This window comes from Salmo trutta, chromosome 12 (assembly GCF_901001165.1).
Source record: "Salmo trutta chromosome 12, fSalTru1.1, whole genome shotgun sequence".
Lineage (NCBI taxonomy): Eukaryota > Metazoa > Chordata > Actinopteri > Salmoniformes > Salmonidae > Salmo > Salmo trutta.
This window is the reverse complement of record NC_042968.1, coordinates 69,465,699-69,483,790: the sequence shown is the minus strand read 5'-3', so window position 1 is coordinate 69,483,790 and position 18,092 is coordinate 69,465,699. Positions and strand designations below refer to the sequence as shown.

General features: G+C 44.3%; 1 protein-coding gene across 1 annotated transcript in view; it reads left to right on the top strand.

Annotated features, from left to right (window-relative positions):
- Positions 1-17,285, top strand: part of ass1 (argininosuccinate synthase 1) — a 34,299-nt gene extending 17,014 nt beyond the window's left edge. The window contains exons 9-15 of the mRNA XM_029769363.1: positions 3,427-3,517; positions 6,827-6,911; positions 7,467-7,531; positions 10,314-10,445; positions 11,580-11,736; positions 16,855-16,920; positions 17,064-17,285. Of these exons, the coding sequence (XP_029625223.1) occupies positions 3,427-3,517; positions 6,827-6,911; positions 7,467-7,531; positions 10,314-10,445; positions 11,580-11,736; positions 16,855-16,920; positions 17,064-17,112 (645 nt within the window). The 3' untranslated portion in view covers positions 17,113-17,285. The remainder of the gene's footprint in view (positions 1-3,426; positions 3,518-6,826; positions 6,912-7,466; positions 7,532-10,313; positions 10,446-11,579; positions 11,737-16,854; positions 16,921-17,063) is intronic.
- The last annotated feature ends 807 nt before the right edge of the window (positions 17,286-18,092 follow it).

Below are 18,092 nucleotides of genomic sequence, written 5' to 3'. Positions count from 1 at the left end.
CCACAGCAGCACCACAATATGGCACAACTGGAGAATGGCTGCAAAAGGGAGCTATGCACAGCGACATGATGGCTGAGCTTCACGCCCCATTTGACAGCATTGCTCTCCCTTTCTCTCACTCTCGCTCCATTTCTAAATGTTCCTGTCTTTCGGGGCCAGGGGCTTTGGGACCGGTCCACCTGCGGGGGGCTGGAATTGAAATGCATTGATCTTTAAGCACTGGAAACTATTCCCTCGCTCTTTCCATTTCTCTCTCTCGCTCCCACTTTCAATCACTCGCGTCTCGTGAGTATACATGTTTGAATTGATATTCCATGTATTTCCTTGTGATGATGTGTGTGTTAGAGGTCGACCGATTATGATTTTTTTCAGCGCCGATGCCGATTTTATTGGAGGACCAAAAAAAAACGATACCGATTTAATCGACCGATTTGCTTTTTTTTTTTTTACGATTTTTTTCATTCTTTTTTTCTTCCTTTTTTTCATTTATTTGTAATAATGACAATTACAACAATACTGAATGAACACTTATTTTAACTTAATATAATACATCAATAAAATCAATTTAGCCTAAAATAAATAATGAAACATGTTCAATTTGGTTTAAATAATGTAAAACAAAGTGTTGGAGAAGAAAGTAAAAGTGCAATATGTGCCATGTAAGAAAGCTAACGTTTAAGTGCCTTGCTCAGAACATGGGAACATATGAAAGCTGGTGGTTCCTTTTAACATGAGTCTTCAATATTCCCAGGTAATAAGTTTTAGGTTGTAGTTATTATAGGAATTATAGGACTATTTCTCTCTCTACGATTTGTATTTCATATACCTTTGACTATTGGATGTTCTTATAGGCACTTTAGTATTGCCAGTGTAACAGTATAGCTTCCGTCCCTCTCCTCACTCCTACCTGGGCTCGAACCAGGAACACATCGACAACAGCCACCCTCGAAGCAGCATTACCCATGCAGAGCAAGGGGAACAACTACTCCAAGTCTCAGAGTGAGTGACGTTTGAAACGCTATTAGCGCGCACCCGCTAACTAGCTAGCCATTTCACATGGGTTACACCAGCCTAATCTTGGGAGTTGACAGCGCAATGCATTGCGAAGAGCTGCTGGCAAAATGCACGAAAGTGCTGCTTGAATGAACGCTTACGAGCCTGCTGGTGCCTACCATCGCTCAGTTAGACTGCTCTATCAAATCATAGACTTCATATAATAAACACACAGAAATACGAGCCTTTGGTCATTAATATGGTCGAATCCGGAAACTATCATTTCGAAAACAAAAGTTTTTTTCTTTCAGTGAAAGTGGAACCGGTCCGTATTTTATCTAACGGGTGGCATCCCTAAGTCTAAATATTCCTGTTACATTGCACAACCTTCATTGTTATGTCATAGTTACGTAAAATTCTGGCAAATTAGTTCGCAACGAGCCAGGCAATGAACGCAAGAGCAGTGACACAATTTCATGTTAGCAGGCAATATTCACAAAATATGCAGGTTTAAAAATATATACTTGTATATTGATTTTAAAGAAAGGCATTGATGTTTATGGTTAGGTACATTGGTGCAACGACAGTGCTTTTTTCGGAAATGCGCTTGTTAAATCATCACCCGTTTGTCGAAGTAGGCTGGGATTCGATGAGAAATTAACAGGCATCGCATCGATTATATGCAACGCAGGACACGTTAGATAAACTAGTAATATCATCAACCATGTGTAGTTAACTAGTTATTATGTTAAGATTGATCGTTTTTTATAAGATAAGTTTAATGCTAGCTAGCAACTTACCTTGGCTTCTTGCTGCCCACGTGTAACAGGTAGTCAGCCTGCCATGCAGGCTCCTCGTGGAGTGCAATGTAAGGCAGGAGGTTAGAGCGTTGGACTAGTAACCAGAAGGTTGCAAAAACGAATCCCCGAATCCCCCCTGAACAAGGCAGTTAACCCCCGTTCCTAGGCCGTCATTGAAAATAAGAATGTGTTTTTAATCTGACTTGCCTAGTTAAATAAAGGTGTAAAAAAATATATATAAAAAAAGAAAAATCGGCAAATCGGTGGCAAAAAAAATACCGATTACCGATTGTTATGAAACTTGGTATTGGCCCTAATTAATCGGCCATTCCGATTAATCGGTCGACCTCTAGTCTGTGTAGAGAGTTAAGAAGGATAACGTCTTTATCATATAGTGAACTCTAGCCGGCAGAAACAATACATCTTCATTGGTTAGGATTGTGTAGGCTTTAAACCACTGTAGTAGGTAAGGCAGCTCTGTAGAACACTATAGTAACCACAGAACCATAGTTATCATACCCAGATTAACAGAGCAAGGCCTACTCAGTCTGTTGTTGAAATGAAATCATGCCATCTTCCTCAGTTCTGTCCCCTTCAATAGTATGCATCAAATGGGTTTTTAAGGGAGTCGTTTTGCCCCACTCCTTCTCTCTCTCGTTTGTCGTCTTCTTGGGCGCTGAGGCAGAAAATAAAAGGGGGAGATGGGAGCCTTCAAAGTCGACGTTGGTGTTTAGTTAAAAGGAAAGAAGCGATTGCACTCGTTCCCCGACATGGGCAATCTCTCTGCGGCTGAGAGCGAGATTAGTTATCGTATGATGATTTTTTTTCCGTCTGGTAAAGGTTTTCATTTAAATGTACCCAGTGGTTATTTTGCATAGTTCCCCTGCAATTTGCCTCAGCTCAGGGGACATTGGCCATCGTCTGGTTGTAATGTGAGGTAATTGGCAGGGGTGTCAGCCCGATTTTTATTTAAGTGCTCAACCACCAACTCCCCCCAACTGGAAAACAACAAACGTCTGTCTCGGCTACTACAACTTCCTATGGCTCTCAGGGTAGGAGGGGTAGGTTGTTGTTGTGTGGTTCCCATAAAGATTAATTCTTCATCTGAAGAGAAATAAAGGAGAAAATGTCAGTCAGAAAGTCAATTCCAGAAGATGTGGAAAAGCTTATGGGGAGGGGATGCTGGATGGCAGAATTGGAAGATTTGCTTGCGCCTTTCCAAACAGCCGGCGAATATTGTGTGGCAGTCGCTTGAGTACATCCTGTCATAGTATCAGGTGTGTTTTGACTTATGAAGTGTCTTCTTTCAGTGGATTGGGGTCGGTCTTTCTCTCTCTCTCTCTCTATTTTTCCAGCTGTATCTCTTCCTCTTCTCTCCACCTCCCTCTGCAGTGAAAGGCCAAGCAGGGAAAAATGAAACTAAATAGAGGAGAAAAATAGGATGTAGATTTTTGTCTTTTTCTCTCGGATCCTGACAGCTTTTGGAGGTTATTTTTTTTCATGCATCATCCCACCCCTCCACCTACTATATTTAGGCCCACAGTAGACTGGCTATGTCTGCCATGTTCTCAACTGAATCTCCTAGTACCATACTAAGTGCTGAAATGTGAATGTCATTGTGTGTATATTACAGAGCCATGCTCCAGCTGACCTATACCTGATGACCAAGAGCCCAGAGGACGCCCCCAACAGCCCAGATGTGCTGGAGATCGAGTTCAAAAAAGGTGTGTGTCTGTCTGTCTACATCTCCTCATCCCATGTAGTGGGACTTTTTAGTCCTCTAGTTCAGCTGGGGTTTATGATTCAAAGTCCAGTCCTGACCTGTGTTAGTCTGTTCGTCTTGTCCACCAATGGCTTGGCCATACCCACAGCCCCAGGTCTGCTGTAGACCCCGTGCTACCCTGCCTTTCCCTGGCTGTGTTTATCACTCTGACCACCCAGACCTAGGACAGCCCAGCCCCACAACCCGAAGCAGACCGTCTAAACTAAAGCAGCCTGCCTGGGGGCATGGAGGGGCCGGAAGCGTTAAGCCAGCTAATACAATTGACTGAGGGAAGCCCAGGAAAGTGTCACATTTGCACAGTCGCCGAAAAGAGGCACACATCCCAGCCTGGGGCCAGAAGCAGAAGTCCCTCTAATCGAGATCCTGGTCACAAGTGTCCGTGTGTATAAATGTATAGATGGGGGCTACAGGCCACTGAGGCCTGCTGGGACTTCAAAAGACATGGCAGGACATTAGCCTCTGATCATGGTGATGACCAGTGACAGTTTTATGACATTGCTACTACACTGAAGCAGTTCAGAGAGGAATAGAAGAGAAAGGAGGTTTCAACTGTGATTTACGTTTGTATCTGTGTGCCGATTTATGCAACTTTGAAGGTTTGTGGGGTTTATTTGAGTCATATCTGAAATAAGTGAAATTGGAGGGAGAGGGGCAATGATAAAGTTTATAGACAACTGTTAAATCTTCATTTGAAGGAAGGTTTAAACAACTTTTTTTAACTAGTAATAGGAATCTGAAACTGTGACGTCATCATATAACCTGGTTTCACCTCGGCCCTTTGCTCATTTGCAATCAGTTTTCATCGTTTTTTTCTCTCCCCTTATTGAGTGACGATGACAAAAGCTGTTTTAGTGGCTCACACAAAGGCTTCAGCTTACTCCTCCTTCTCAAGCACAAGATCAGCGCAAGAATGTTTCCATCTTTTCATCTCCCACCAGCCCTTTTTTCACCGGGCTTTCTCACTGATTAAAAAGATAAACTCAACTTTTTTTCATCAGCAGCAGTTTTCCCCTTCTTTCTGTCTTTTTTTATCCCTCTTCCTTTCATTGAAAGAGGGGGGAAAGGAAAAAGAGAGAGGAAAAATTTAAAGCAGTAATTTTTCCTACAACTGTGTCTGCTGTCCCATTGTTTGCACTGTTCACTTCAGCGCTGAAGAAAAGGGCAGGCAGGGAAAAGAAAGGCCCAGTGAATGATAGACCCGGCGAGATGGAGGAGAGGAGGACGAGAGGCCGGGCCCGGCTCCCGCATTCACACCCTCACTTAATTTATTTGAACTTTTAATCTAATTATTAACTATTTGGGGGATCAGGGGGCTTTGTCGGAGCGCTATCCGTGTGCCCTCTCCGGCTCTGGGAGTTTTCCTCAGGGGCCAAAGTGACAAAGCCCTTGTCTAAAAATATTTTGTCAAGTCCTTTACGTGTCATTCGAACAGGGCTTACATTTGGGCCCATTGAAATGCAACCAGGAGTGCTGCTTTTTTACCGGGACTTGATTGGCAACTGCAAGCATGCTAAATGCTAATGAGCGCTGGATGGATAGGGGAGTGACTATCTGCAGATTTATTTTTCTTTCTTCTATCCTTCGTGTGTCTTCAAAAGCTCTTTTAGCCCCCCACCTCCCCCTCCCCCACCCATGTCCCAGTCTATTGCACCTCCTCCACCTTTGACCTCTGCGTTGCTCATTTTAACCTATGAATACTATGAATAAGCAAGTAAATGACAGTGATTTATTCCTAGGCCAGTTTATTAGGTACACCACCCCTTTCATGAAGATGGTTCGCTCCTACAGACAGTAAGTCACATGGCCATGGCTTGCTATATAAAGCAGGCAGACAGGCACCGAGGCATTCGGTTACTGTTCGATTTAAACATTATTATGGGCAAAACAAGTGACCTAAGCGACTTTGAGCATGTTATGATTGTCGGTGCGGCAGTTCCAGTATCTCAGAAACCGTCGGCGTCTTGGGCTTTTCACGCACGACAGTGTCTAGGGTTTACCGAGAATGCTGCGACAAACAAAAAACATCCAGTCAGCGGCAGTCCTGTGGGTGAAAACAGCTTGTTGATGAGAGGATGAAGAAGGGCAAGAATCGTGCAAGCTAAGAGGCGAATAACGGCGCAGTACAATAGTGATGTGCAGAACATCTCGGAACGCATCTCGTTGGTCCTTGTCACGGATGGATTATTATAGCAGAGGAACACCGGGTTCCACTCCTCTCAGCTAAAAACAAGAAGAAGCGAATCCAGTGGACACCGGATCATCAACACGGGACAACTGAGCAGTAGAAAAAAACAGCCTGGTCTGACGAATCCCGGTTCCTGTTGGATCATGCTGATGGCAGAGCCAGGATTTGGTGTAAGCAGCATGAGTCCATGGCCCCATCCTGTCTGGTGTCAACGGTACAGGCTGGTGGTGTAATGGTGAGAGAAATGTTTTCCTGGAACACGTTAGCTCCCTTGATACCAATTGAGCAACATTTCCATGGAGAATCCAGACGAATTCAGGCAGTTCTGGAGGCAAAGGGGGGGTCCGACCCAGTACTAGATGGTACCTAATAAACTGGGTTTAGTGTGTCTTTGTAGAGAAAGTTGGGGATGGAGATTAATTGGGGAGCACCTAGGCGTGTGTGTGTGCTTAGGAATGGTCAATGCATTCCTAATAATGCGCACACACACATTCACTCATACCGCAGTGCGAGGCTATTGGTAGAAAAGGTATGGGTGACTCAAAGCCCGGGTGTGTAATTAAATTAGGAAAGGCCTGTCTGGGATTTCACAGCCTTCAAATGAGCAGGGCTTTTGAATGTATTAGTACTTCTCACCACATCCCATTGAAGTATTCTACCATTAACACCCCTTACCCTCCCTCCCTCCACATTCCCCCACATCCAAATCTCCCTCTCTCCACTCCCTCACTCTTTTCATGGTCTCTCCCATCTCCCTTGTGAACTGTGTTCAGTGCCTGGGAATCAATCAGTCTCTTCACTTTGTTTGTTTTTAGTGAACATTAAACAAATAGGTGGAAATGTAGTAACAATTTTGGCCATATATATTGACTCAGTCAGATTCATAAATACAGCTCCTGTCCAAATCCAAAATTTGCTCAATGTGACGAGATCAGATTTGAAACTGTAAGAGAACAATATTGTTAACCTGAATGACCTACTGTAGTACAGTATTATGATGATGCAGTATCTCTCCAGGCTGTTGCCGTAACTGACTGTCTGACTGTTCCATTCCAACCCACACAGGTGTGCCCATCAAGGTGACCCACATCAAGGAGGGGAAGTCGAAGGACACACCGCTGGACATCTTCTCTTACCTCAATGAGATTGGGTGAGTCGGACTTTCTCTTACCTCAATTAGATTGGGTGAGTCGGACTTTCTCTTACCTCAATTAGATTGGGTGAGTCGGACTTTCTCTTACCTCAATTAGATTGGGTGAGTCGGACTTTCTCTTACCTCAATTAGATTGGGCGAGTCGGACTTTCTCTTACCTCAATGAGATGGGGAGAGTCGGACTTTCTCTTACCTCAATGAGATGGGGAGAGTCGGACTTTCTCTTACCTCAATGAGATGGGGCGCGTCGGACTTTCTCTTACCTCAATGAGATGGGGTGAGTCGGACTTTCTCTTACCTCAATGAGATGGGGCGAGTCGGACTTTCTCTTACCTCAATGAGATGGGGTTAGTCTGACAATCAGTAGGGAGAGCCAAACTGTGAATGAGAATCCTTTATTGCCTGCATGGAACCACCATTAGAGGGCAGTGTGTAAACTCTTACTGCAGTGTTTTCAGCAAAGTGTGGATGTTTGCAGGCGAGAATACAGAAATATTGACTACTGTTCTTTGGTGAGTAAGAATTCCATTGTGGTTTCCATTGTGGTCTCAGAGGGAGGCATGGAGTTGGGAGGATCGACATCGTGGAGAATCGCTTCATCGGCATGAAGTCCAGAGGTAAGGCAGTGACGAGGTGTAATGAGAGAGAGCCTATATGTATAAAGAGAAGAGCTCCTGAGAGAATAAAGATGAATTGAATTGAGAAAAAAAATGTATACTGTATCAATAGCTTTGGTTAAAATGTACTTCCCTTTTATAGAGATTTTAGATTTATAGATAAGCTAGCACAAAGACATACAGTACCTACTCCACCATAAGTGCCAACACTTCCATGTCCTATCCATTTGTAAAGCTTCCTGTCACATCTAGTGCTTTCAGGCAATTGCAGTCATTTTATGTCAGTGCTAAAAGGGAACACTTGCTATTCCACTTGCATAAAAGTGTTGTGGAGGAAAAGCAAGACCATGAACAAACACAGCATTATGTGCCTCTCTTTCCTTTCAGAGGAAATGTTTTTCTTGTTCACCTGTAAACTGAGGGTCTGATGTGACCCACATTCACTTTCACATGCAGAAAGCCTTCACATTTCTCTTTTTGCAGCCTCCCACACACAGACACACGCTGTTGTTCACAGATACACACACACACACACACACTCCATCTCGGCAGTCAGCCACTCCTCCGCATGACTTCTAATTCCCCTCTCTCCGTCAACAGAGCTTCTCAGAAACCTCCTTATTTCTGCATGCTTAAGGGCCGTGAGGGGCCAAGATGTTTGTGGCACCGTGTCCCATGTCAGACAGCACGTCACTGACTCCCTCAGTGGCCCCGGCCTCCTGCCACACTGCATTTCTACTCCTCACAATAACCTGACCAGCAAATTGACTCGCCAACACACTCCGCCTCTGCCGTAGTGGCAGGTAGAAATTGAAAAATGGGAAGCCCACTTTTCTCCCTCTTGGCTGCACAAAAGATCAAAGCTCATCTTTTCTACAGAAATGGGAAAGGAGGAGTGTGAGGTTTGACGGCAGTGAATAACTAGTAAAGATTGTGTGTTGACGGCAGGGGGAGAAGGGGGGTTTGCACAAAAGATGCCAGGGAGGATTGACTAGTTGACAGACTGAATGTGTCATTTATTTGTATGTCTTGGGGGGGGTTGGGGTCAAGAAGGCGGGGCATGGAAATGGTTGTCAAGAATGTTGTCAGTTCTCGACAAAACATTCACTGGTGTATGTAAGTGGTGTACACCTGTCAACCCTTGTCTGAGCTCTGAACTCTCCACTGTGACGAACCATGTTGTGCTGAGGCTCTGTAGAAAACGTTATGGTGATGATTAACTGGTTTGATTGATATATTATTGAAAGAAATTTGATTTGTTTTTGGGGGGGGGAATTATCTTGTTGTTTTTCAGACATTTTAGAATATCAGACAAATTTTTACTTTTTCGTATTTCAGGAATTTAGGCCTAGTTGAATTCAAGAACTACAATTCTGAAGTGTGTGTGTGTGTGTGTGTGTTTTGATTCTTGATCAGAGGAACATCAGGAAGCAGGCTTAATGTGTGTATTTGTGCCTGCATTCGTGGGCTGTACGCCCAAAGGGGTGCCCAGGCTCAGCCCAGGTGGGGTTAATGCTTAGTCTTAACCCCTCTACCCCCTCTAGCAGAATTGGCCTACATACAGAGAAACTGTTTAAAAGATTAATACCTGGAAATCACTGGTGTTTTTGTCTGCCTAAGCTTAACTAAGCCACAGTTGGTTTAGCTAAGGTAAGAGAGCCTTTTTATTGTTCATTTGTCTTTCTAATCTCTCTTTGGGGTGCTTAAGGTAAATTGGGTTAAAGGGCAGTTTCAACTGTTTTATCAGATAGTGACAGTTGAAATGCCCCTGTTTTGCCCTCTGTTGCCTTGTTTTAGTGGCTCAAATTGCCACTTTTTGAGGTTTAGATGATTAGCAGTTTTGCTAAATCCTGTTTTGGGCAGCCAGTGCTTTGTAAGTGCTTCTCAATTTTCACATTGTTTTGGTCCTCACCTTCAGGTAGGCTCCATCTAAGACAAGAATTGTATCGGTACAGTGAACTGAAGTCCCAACACAAGGCATCCATCCGCAGAGTTGAAATCCCAAAAACTGAATGGAAAGGATGGGAATATCCTGTTAATGCGGCCCACACGCAACCATATTCAATTAAACACAGCTGTCCCAGTGGTTTAGCGTATTAGAATGGCATTATTTGAATAGAGAAACGCGATCTCTCCTCTGGTCTCTTTCGGCCTTCTCTTTTCTTTTCGACCTCCTCATAAGACAGACAGCTGAGTGACAGCTTCATTTCTCCTGTCATCCCCCCTCTGTCTTCTCCCTCCGTTCCCCTCAACAGTGCAGTGGGGGTAAATTGCAGGGTCGGGAGAGCCTGGGGCCTAGCTCAGGGCTGGCGGGGGCCTCCTACCCTGTCATTTGCCCGCGACAGGCTCATTCTGACTGGGTTGATATACTGTGGTGCTGGCCTGTCCGTCAGCCACAATAGTGGAGGAGGAGGAGGAGGGTGAAGATGGCTGGCGCCTAATAGAGCTGTCTGAGTTGAGTTGGTCCTGGAAGGAAGTACAATGAGGTTGTCATGGACACAGGACTACCAGGGACCTCTTCTGATCAATTTAAATTCTATTGGTCACATACACATATTTAGCAGATGTTATTGTGGCTGTAGCTAAATGGTTGTGTTCCTAGCTCCAACCGTGCAGTAAAATCTAACAATTCACAACCATTCACACATCTAAAAGTAAGAATGGAATATTTTGTTTGGGGGTGGGCAACTTCAGACTATTTTGAAATGCAACTCTACCTATGTGCTTAATTTGTCTCTCCACCTTTCGTTCCGCACCTAGTTGTGTTTCTGTGCTCCCCCAGGTATCTACGAGACCCCAGGAGGCACCATCCTGTACCACGCTCACCTGGACATAGAGACCTTCACCTTGGACCGAGAGGTCAGGAGGATCAAACAGGGCCTGGGGGTCAAGTTCGCCGAGATGCTCTACAACGGTACGTTTGGTGTATAACGCAAAAAAACCCACAAACATTAAAAGCAATGCTCATACAGCATTCAGAAATGGTGCATTCACTCCATGAGGTCATGGTTATGTTCTCTCCTAGAACACACACAAAATGGTTAGCCAAAAACTATTCAGCCTCCTGATAATATATTTGATTTATATCATTTTCACTTGCTTTCAAAGCACTTTACATAGATGATAAAATTATGCGAAATACTTTGGGTGATAAATTGTGCATGGCACACGGCAGCCATTTTGTGCCAAAACACATCACACAGTGGCAATCGCGGTGATTGACAGGAGAGGAGTGACTATGTTACTTCTGCCTCTCATAGAGGTAATGTGTGACTGGATGACTGGGGCCTAGGCCTCCTGTCCGCCTGGCTCAGGTGTCCTAATCCCCTCGGCCGGCCTTCCTTCATCCCTATAATAGGATCACAGCCGTTAGAGACTGATTACTGAGCCACTGCAATTTAAACCCTCATGAGAGGAGGGAGCTGGCCAGGCAGGCCGAGAGACCAGGGAGAGAGAGCGAGACACCAAGGTACAGGCGCTAGCTAGCTCCTTCTAGGAGGGGGGCAGAGATTAAACTCATTATGGTCTTAAAGCGTGAAATACCACTGTCTCTGCCTGGCCCACTGCATGGGCTAAAGCCACAGGGGATTCCCTGAACAGAACACAGTATGGAGAGAGAGAGAGAGAAAGAGGACAGCTGTGGCTTGATCCATCCACTCAGCCCTGGCCTGACTGTGATACTCACACCAGTGCAGATTCAGTGGAAAGGGACTGGGTGAGAGGATTGTTCTTGGGATTGGGAGGTGGAAGGGCATGGAAGAGGGAGAGAGCCACCCCATGGAGATGGGCGTCATTTCTCTCTATCCCCCCCAGTCCAGCTGTCCCTCAGACCGACAGAGCAGGTCACCTGGGTGAGTCAGGAGAGGGGGGAAGGGTCTGAGCCTCACCTGGAGCGATGGGACGAGCGCTCTCATGGGGAGTAGGATGGGAGGAGGATGTGGTGGGAGGGGGGGGTGGTCATATTGAATTGAACCACGCTTCTAATGGAGGCTGAAGGGTGATGTCCATAATAGTGGTATGTATACATCCATTTCCTTGTTGTCCCCAGGTTTCTGGTATAGTCCGGAGTGTGAGTTTGTGCGCCACTGCATTGACAAGTCCCAGGAGAGCGTGGATGGCAAAGTGCAGCTGTCTGTCTTCAAAGGCCAGGTCTACATCCTGGGCCGTGAGTCGCCCAAATCCCTCTACAACGAGGAACTGGTAAGGTAAGGACCTATAGTCACATGCACACAGTGCTAATCTCTGGGTACAGTGTAATCAGTTCACTGCATATATGCAGTATCCCCATTGTTTGCTCAGGTCACTTCATTCTCCACTGACCCCACACCAACAATAAATGGACACTGGCTCCAAAGACATCAGAGTGCGGAGCAGGGGTGTCAAGCTCAATTCCCGGAGGGCTTTCTCCCCATTGGCCTCTTCGCTGTGGAACAGTGAGTCCATTCAGACACCTAACCCCCAATGCCCCCTGGGCTGGCTCAGTGCTGACCAAAGCAAAGCCTCCATATGCCCCCTTCCATCTACCCTCCACCGCTAATGGCATTTCCAGCCAAAGGAGAGGGGAGCGCTGCTTTTAGGGCCAAAGCACAGGTTTCATGCTAGTTAAGCAGGGGGAGCTGTGCAGCTGAGAGCTCAACCTCGCTCTCTTTCACACACACTCCTGTCGGCGACTGAGTGTTGGGTTGCACTTGAGGAGAAGTTCTTAGGGGCACTATTCTGAGGTAACAGATGTGCTGAGTGTCCTGTGAAGGATCCCATTGTGGTGCAAAGTCCACTTATACCACCTGAAGAACAGCCCCACACACACACCATTTCACCCTCCAAACCCATGCTTAACTGTAAGACCCTGGTGGACAGCTAGCTGCGTCTCCTCAGTAAACAGTGTCATTAACACAGTGGTATAGCATCACACACACGCTGCATTGATCTGGGACAAATGTCAAAAGGTTTCCTGCTAGGTGTTTGGCAGTCAATTAGACCACATGGTTTTTCCTATGTATTCACCTTCTGGAAACCTGCTTCCACAGCCATTCAGAACCTCATAGACGGCACTCATAAGATGGTAAGTGGGGAGCCTTGTTTTGAGAGTTGATGGTGGTCTTGCCTTTCTTTCTCTCCACGGAGTCTTTTTTTTCCTGGCGTTCTTTGATTTCCTCCAGCGCGGTGTGTCTGAAGAATGCAGGTCTTAGATTAGCAGCTGGGGCTCCGTGGAGGAAGAGCGGAGGGTGTCAGCGCTGCAGGTAAAAACGACTGTAATTAGGCCCTATTCCCACTACGAGATATGAAGGGACGGGGTGGTGAAAAGATCATTCTACTTTTCAATTCACATTACATCCCTGCCCAACCTTTTTGTTGTGGCTCGCAATGCGACATTCTTGGTCCGCAGCTCAAATTGACCGTAAATGTCACAGTAGCCAGTAAACACAAAATATTCAGCAATAACCAGGTTTCTATCCAGCCATTTTATGCGGATAAAAAAAATTCACAACAGGCCTGATGGAAACAGCTAATTTGTCGGTAAACTTTCCAAATGTCGACAAAACAAAATACGCTTAATTAACAAGGTGGGCTATTTTTGTTGGGGAAATTAATTATGCGAGAAATGGAGGTGGAAATGCTTTAATACGCAAATATTTATATTATAACCATCATATCGAAGTAAACTTGGAGTCATGTGATGACTCGTTGTGTGGTCCACGTATACAGTTTATGAGGCTACAGGTGAAATAAATGATGATGAACTTCACAGGGTGGTGAAAGTGCACAGTGATGAGCTTGAGGGTCTTATTCTGGTGACATGATGATCGATGCTTGACCACCATTTGACAAATAAACAATCTCGCTGTCCGTAATATTCTCATCATGTTGGCTATACCCGCACTGTATCGAGCTGTTGGCTAGAGCACAAGTGCCGATACCAGAATGGGCACATTCACTATAAAACGCACATTTTGTTTGTGACAAGACCACCAGAAGAGTTGAAAATGCGATGGAAACCCATTTAACCATTTACCTTGTACTTTTTCCATTGGGTACATGGGAATTTAACCTCAAGGTATTTTTATGTGCACCTCGTCATCACGCACAGCCTTTTATCCACAACAAGTCCATTTGATGGAATCACGTTTCTGCTGGGGAAATGCGCATATTGTTTTTATGCTGATTTTAGAATATTCTCATGGAAATCTGTCGCCAATTGGATGGAAACCTAGCTTTTATTGAATAATACAACAACCATATTACACTCCTGGATAATACAACAGTCATATTACACTTCTGGATAATACAACAGTCATATTACACTCCTGGATAATACAACAGTCATATTACACTCCTGGATAATACAACAGTCATATTACACTCCTGGATAATACAACAGTCATATTACACTCCTGGATAATACAACAGTCATATTACACTCCTGGATAATACAACAGTCATATTACACTCCTGGATAATACAACAGTCATATTACACTCCTGGATAATACAACAGCCATATTACACTCCTGGATAATACAACAGCCATATTACACTCCTGGATAATACAACAGTCATATTACACTCCTGGATAATACAACAGTCATATTACACTCCTGGATAATACAACAGTCATATTACACTCCTGGATAATACAACAGTCATATTACACTCCTGGATAATACAACATCCATATTACACTCCTGGATAATACAACATCCATATTACACTCCTGGATAATACAACAGCCATATTACACTCCTGGATAATACAACAGTCATATTACACTCCTGGATAATACAACAGTCATATTACACTCCTGGATAATACAACAGTCATATTACACTCCTGGATAATACAACAGCCATATTACACTCCTGGATAATACAACAGCCATATTACACTCCTGGATAATACAACAGTCATATTACACTCCTGGATAATACAACAGTCATATTACACTCCTGGATAATACAACAGTCATATTACACTCCTGGATAATACAACAGTCATATTACACTCCTGGATAATACAACAGTCATATTACACTCCTGGATAATACAACAGCCATATTACACTCCTGGATAATACAACAGCCATATTACACTCCTGGATAATACAACAGTCATATTACACTCTTGGATAATACAACAGTCATATTACACTCCTGGATAATACAACAGTCATATTACACTCTTGGATAATACAACAGTCATATTACACTCCTGGATAATACAACAGCCATATTACACTCTTGGATAATACAACAGCCATATTACACTCCTGGATAATACAACAGTCATATTACACTCTTGGATAATACAACAGTCATATTACACTCTTGGATAATACAACAGCCATATTACACTCCTGGATAATACAACATCCATATTACACTCTTGGATAGTACAACAATTCATAAGCATGTATGTGCATTGTGCAGACAATGAAAGGTTTATTTTCTTATCTGTTTGCTACACATTTTGATTTATAGCATGCCTTCATCAAGTAACGTTAGCCTATCAAAAAGGAACGATTAACCTTCTCATATGAATATAAAAGTACAGTAGGCCTACCTGAATTGACCTAGATGAGCTGTTTTGTATGGAAGCCCATACCTGCCACCAACAAAATGTAATGAAATAAAATGGCTGATTGGTCAACGTGTGCAATTAGTCTGTGCTTCAGTCTGATCAACTGTGGGCTACTGATGACAACCACAGCTGCAGGTAGCCTAGAGAATCCTACTGATGACAACCACAGCTGCAGGTAGCCTAGAGAATCCTACTGATGACAACCACAGCTGCAGGTAGCCTAGAGAATCCTACTGATGACAACCACAGCTGCAGGTAGCCTAGAGAATCCTACTGATGACAACCACAGCTGCAGGTAGCCTAGAGAATCCTACTGATGACAACCACAGCTGCAGGTAGCCTAGAGAATCCTATGCGCTCTGATCCCATGTGGGCCAGGGGAAATGTAACGGTGTGTTTTTATAGCCTAAAGTAGGCCCGTTTATTTGTGTTCTGAGAAAATGTGATCAAATTTGGTTTCTAGTCACACTTCGGTCGGCTACGCTAACTAGGCTTTTTTAGTGGAATGAATCAACACAATAGTGATGACATGCTGTTTGAGTGTCTTTTTAATTCCAGATGCAAAAGCCTACATGACGCAGCCCTGCATACAGCGAGCTCAGCCTAGTATGTTTTTGTAAATGGTTTTAACGTTTTAATCCTCCCTAGGGCCAGGAGTCTTTCCAGGAGTTTTATTTTAAACCACATGACCGGATTAGAAAAACTATCTGGTCCCATCATAGCCCATATAAAACTGTTTTTTACAGCTGATTTATTGCTATGTCATACGCCACAACTTGGGTCCGAAGTTGGTTCGGTTAGCCTACTACCAGGTCAGGGAAAACTCTGGGGCCCAGGAAAACAACCCCCCCCCCCCATCACCACCACTCTGGGACCTGTGGTGCCACCTCTGAAATCACCACACAATGTTACAAAAGAAACAACACATCCTATGTGTATGATCAACCTTTGACATGTTTTTGGTAGTGGGATGGTCTTCCATGTTGTACATGCCTCAGTGCAGCCGGCAGCTACAATTTCCAAATGTAACGGGTTGTGACTGCAACTTCAGGTAAAAACGCAATATAACAAGTCTGAAATATAAGGAAAATGTCTATACATTTCAGCTGTTTAAAACCCATTCCTCTGCTATTACCTTTTATACTGTAGGAATGTTGGCTCAGGGAGACAATTGTTTCCACTGCCCTGCTTCAACTGTGCCGTGTACTACCTTCGGAGGGTAGCGAGGCTCTAACATAGAGGAACATACTCTTCCCTTCTCTCTCTCCGACACACACACACCTTTACAAATACACACACCGAGGAAGAGAAGGGAACGAGCCACAAGAGGCCTATATAATAGATGTTCACTGGCACAATTTTTACATCATGGGAGTTGATTACAAAAAGGATGTTACAGAAAAAAAAACATCAGGTTATGAGGAAAATTCATTTCCTCTGCTTAGGAGTTTATACAAAACTGGTTTGTCTACAAATGAGTTGGTGTTTGTGCTTTTTACCAGCGTGTGGTTGTTGTTTTTTTCCCTCTGAAATCGCAAACATAAAGAGCAAATGCGTTCAGAGAAAAATCTATTGACATTTTTTTGAATGATAATAATCCGTGTGGTTAATGTTATTCACTGTCCTACCTCTCCTGTGTGCTAGACGGGTGTTGGAATAACTTCAGTTTAGAATGTGACTGCAAAAGCCCTTCCCCAACCACGTAGGCCTACACAATAACGTGCCTTACACCCCTCTTCTTTTGTCCCAGTATGGACGTGCAGGGAGACTATGACCCATGTGATGCCTCTGGATTCATCAAGATCAACGCTGTCAGGTTTGTGTCCTTCATAAGCAAACTCAATTCTCCCAAAAAGTTGTATTTTCAAGAAGGCTTCTTGAGCGTCAACCATATTTTTTGACTTAATTTTTTTGAATTTAGATAAATGCGCTAACTAACTATCTGTTCTCTCACTGCAGGCTTAGGGAGCACCACCGTTTGCAGGGGGAACATCGCTCCAAGCACTAGGGCTAGACGGTCAGCCTTGGATCATCTTTCTTTCCCCTGTGTCTTCAGCAGCTTTACACTTCCCAATGTTTACTCTTACCCCTCTTGCCTTACCGGAGTAGTTTTGCAGTTGAATATTTCATATTAGGTGTTTGTTACCGTATGTTGTAATAAAACGTCTTTGGATCGTTGAAGTGTATTGCTGTCACACTTAATGTTGTGCTTAAGAGGGTAAATTAAAATTCTTACATTGATATAGTATATCTGATAGGTGTCCTTTTGGTACAGAACAGTCGTATCTGGGCACTGTTCCGTCAAGCGGTTAAGGGTATCAGGGAAGCTGTATCATGTAAACAGTATATGTAGATCAGTAGATGACGCTGTTGCCTAGTGGGAGGTTGGTTGGTTGCACTGGTGTGCTTGGGCCTTGTTGCTAGGCTAGCTGTCATCTACTGTAGTGGAAGTGATGAGGCTATTTCTGGTCTGTGACGGCGCAACTGGAGTGAAAGGACAGGCCAATTGGGGGTCGACGTGTATCAGGCTCAGCACGGGTGCTCTGCTCTGTTCATCCCAACTGCAAATGGACAGACAGCCAGCAAGAGACGAACTTATGACACTTATATGTATTGCAGTTAAATGATACCTTCTCTTTGAGTCTCCATTGACATGGATGTGCGTGTCTCAATGCAGAATCAATGTTAAATGATTTTGAATTTAAACAAACCGTTTTTAAAGTTAGTGCCCTATAGTCTTATTATTTTTCATTCTTCCTCTCACACTATATGATCCAAACCCTCTCCAGATCTTGGGGTGTCCCACACTGTTGAAGGGGCGATAGGCTGGATGAGGGGCCGCCCTGAGCCTGAGGTGGACCCAGGCAGGAGCCCTCCTGCTGGGCTTAATGGCCGGTGGGGGATCCCCAGGTCCTTTCAGTCCCACCAGAACCCCTCAACCCTGCTCAATTACACCGCAGGCGTCTCAGTCTGCCTGGTCAATTACCA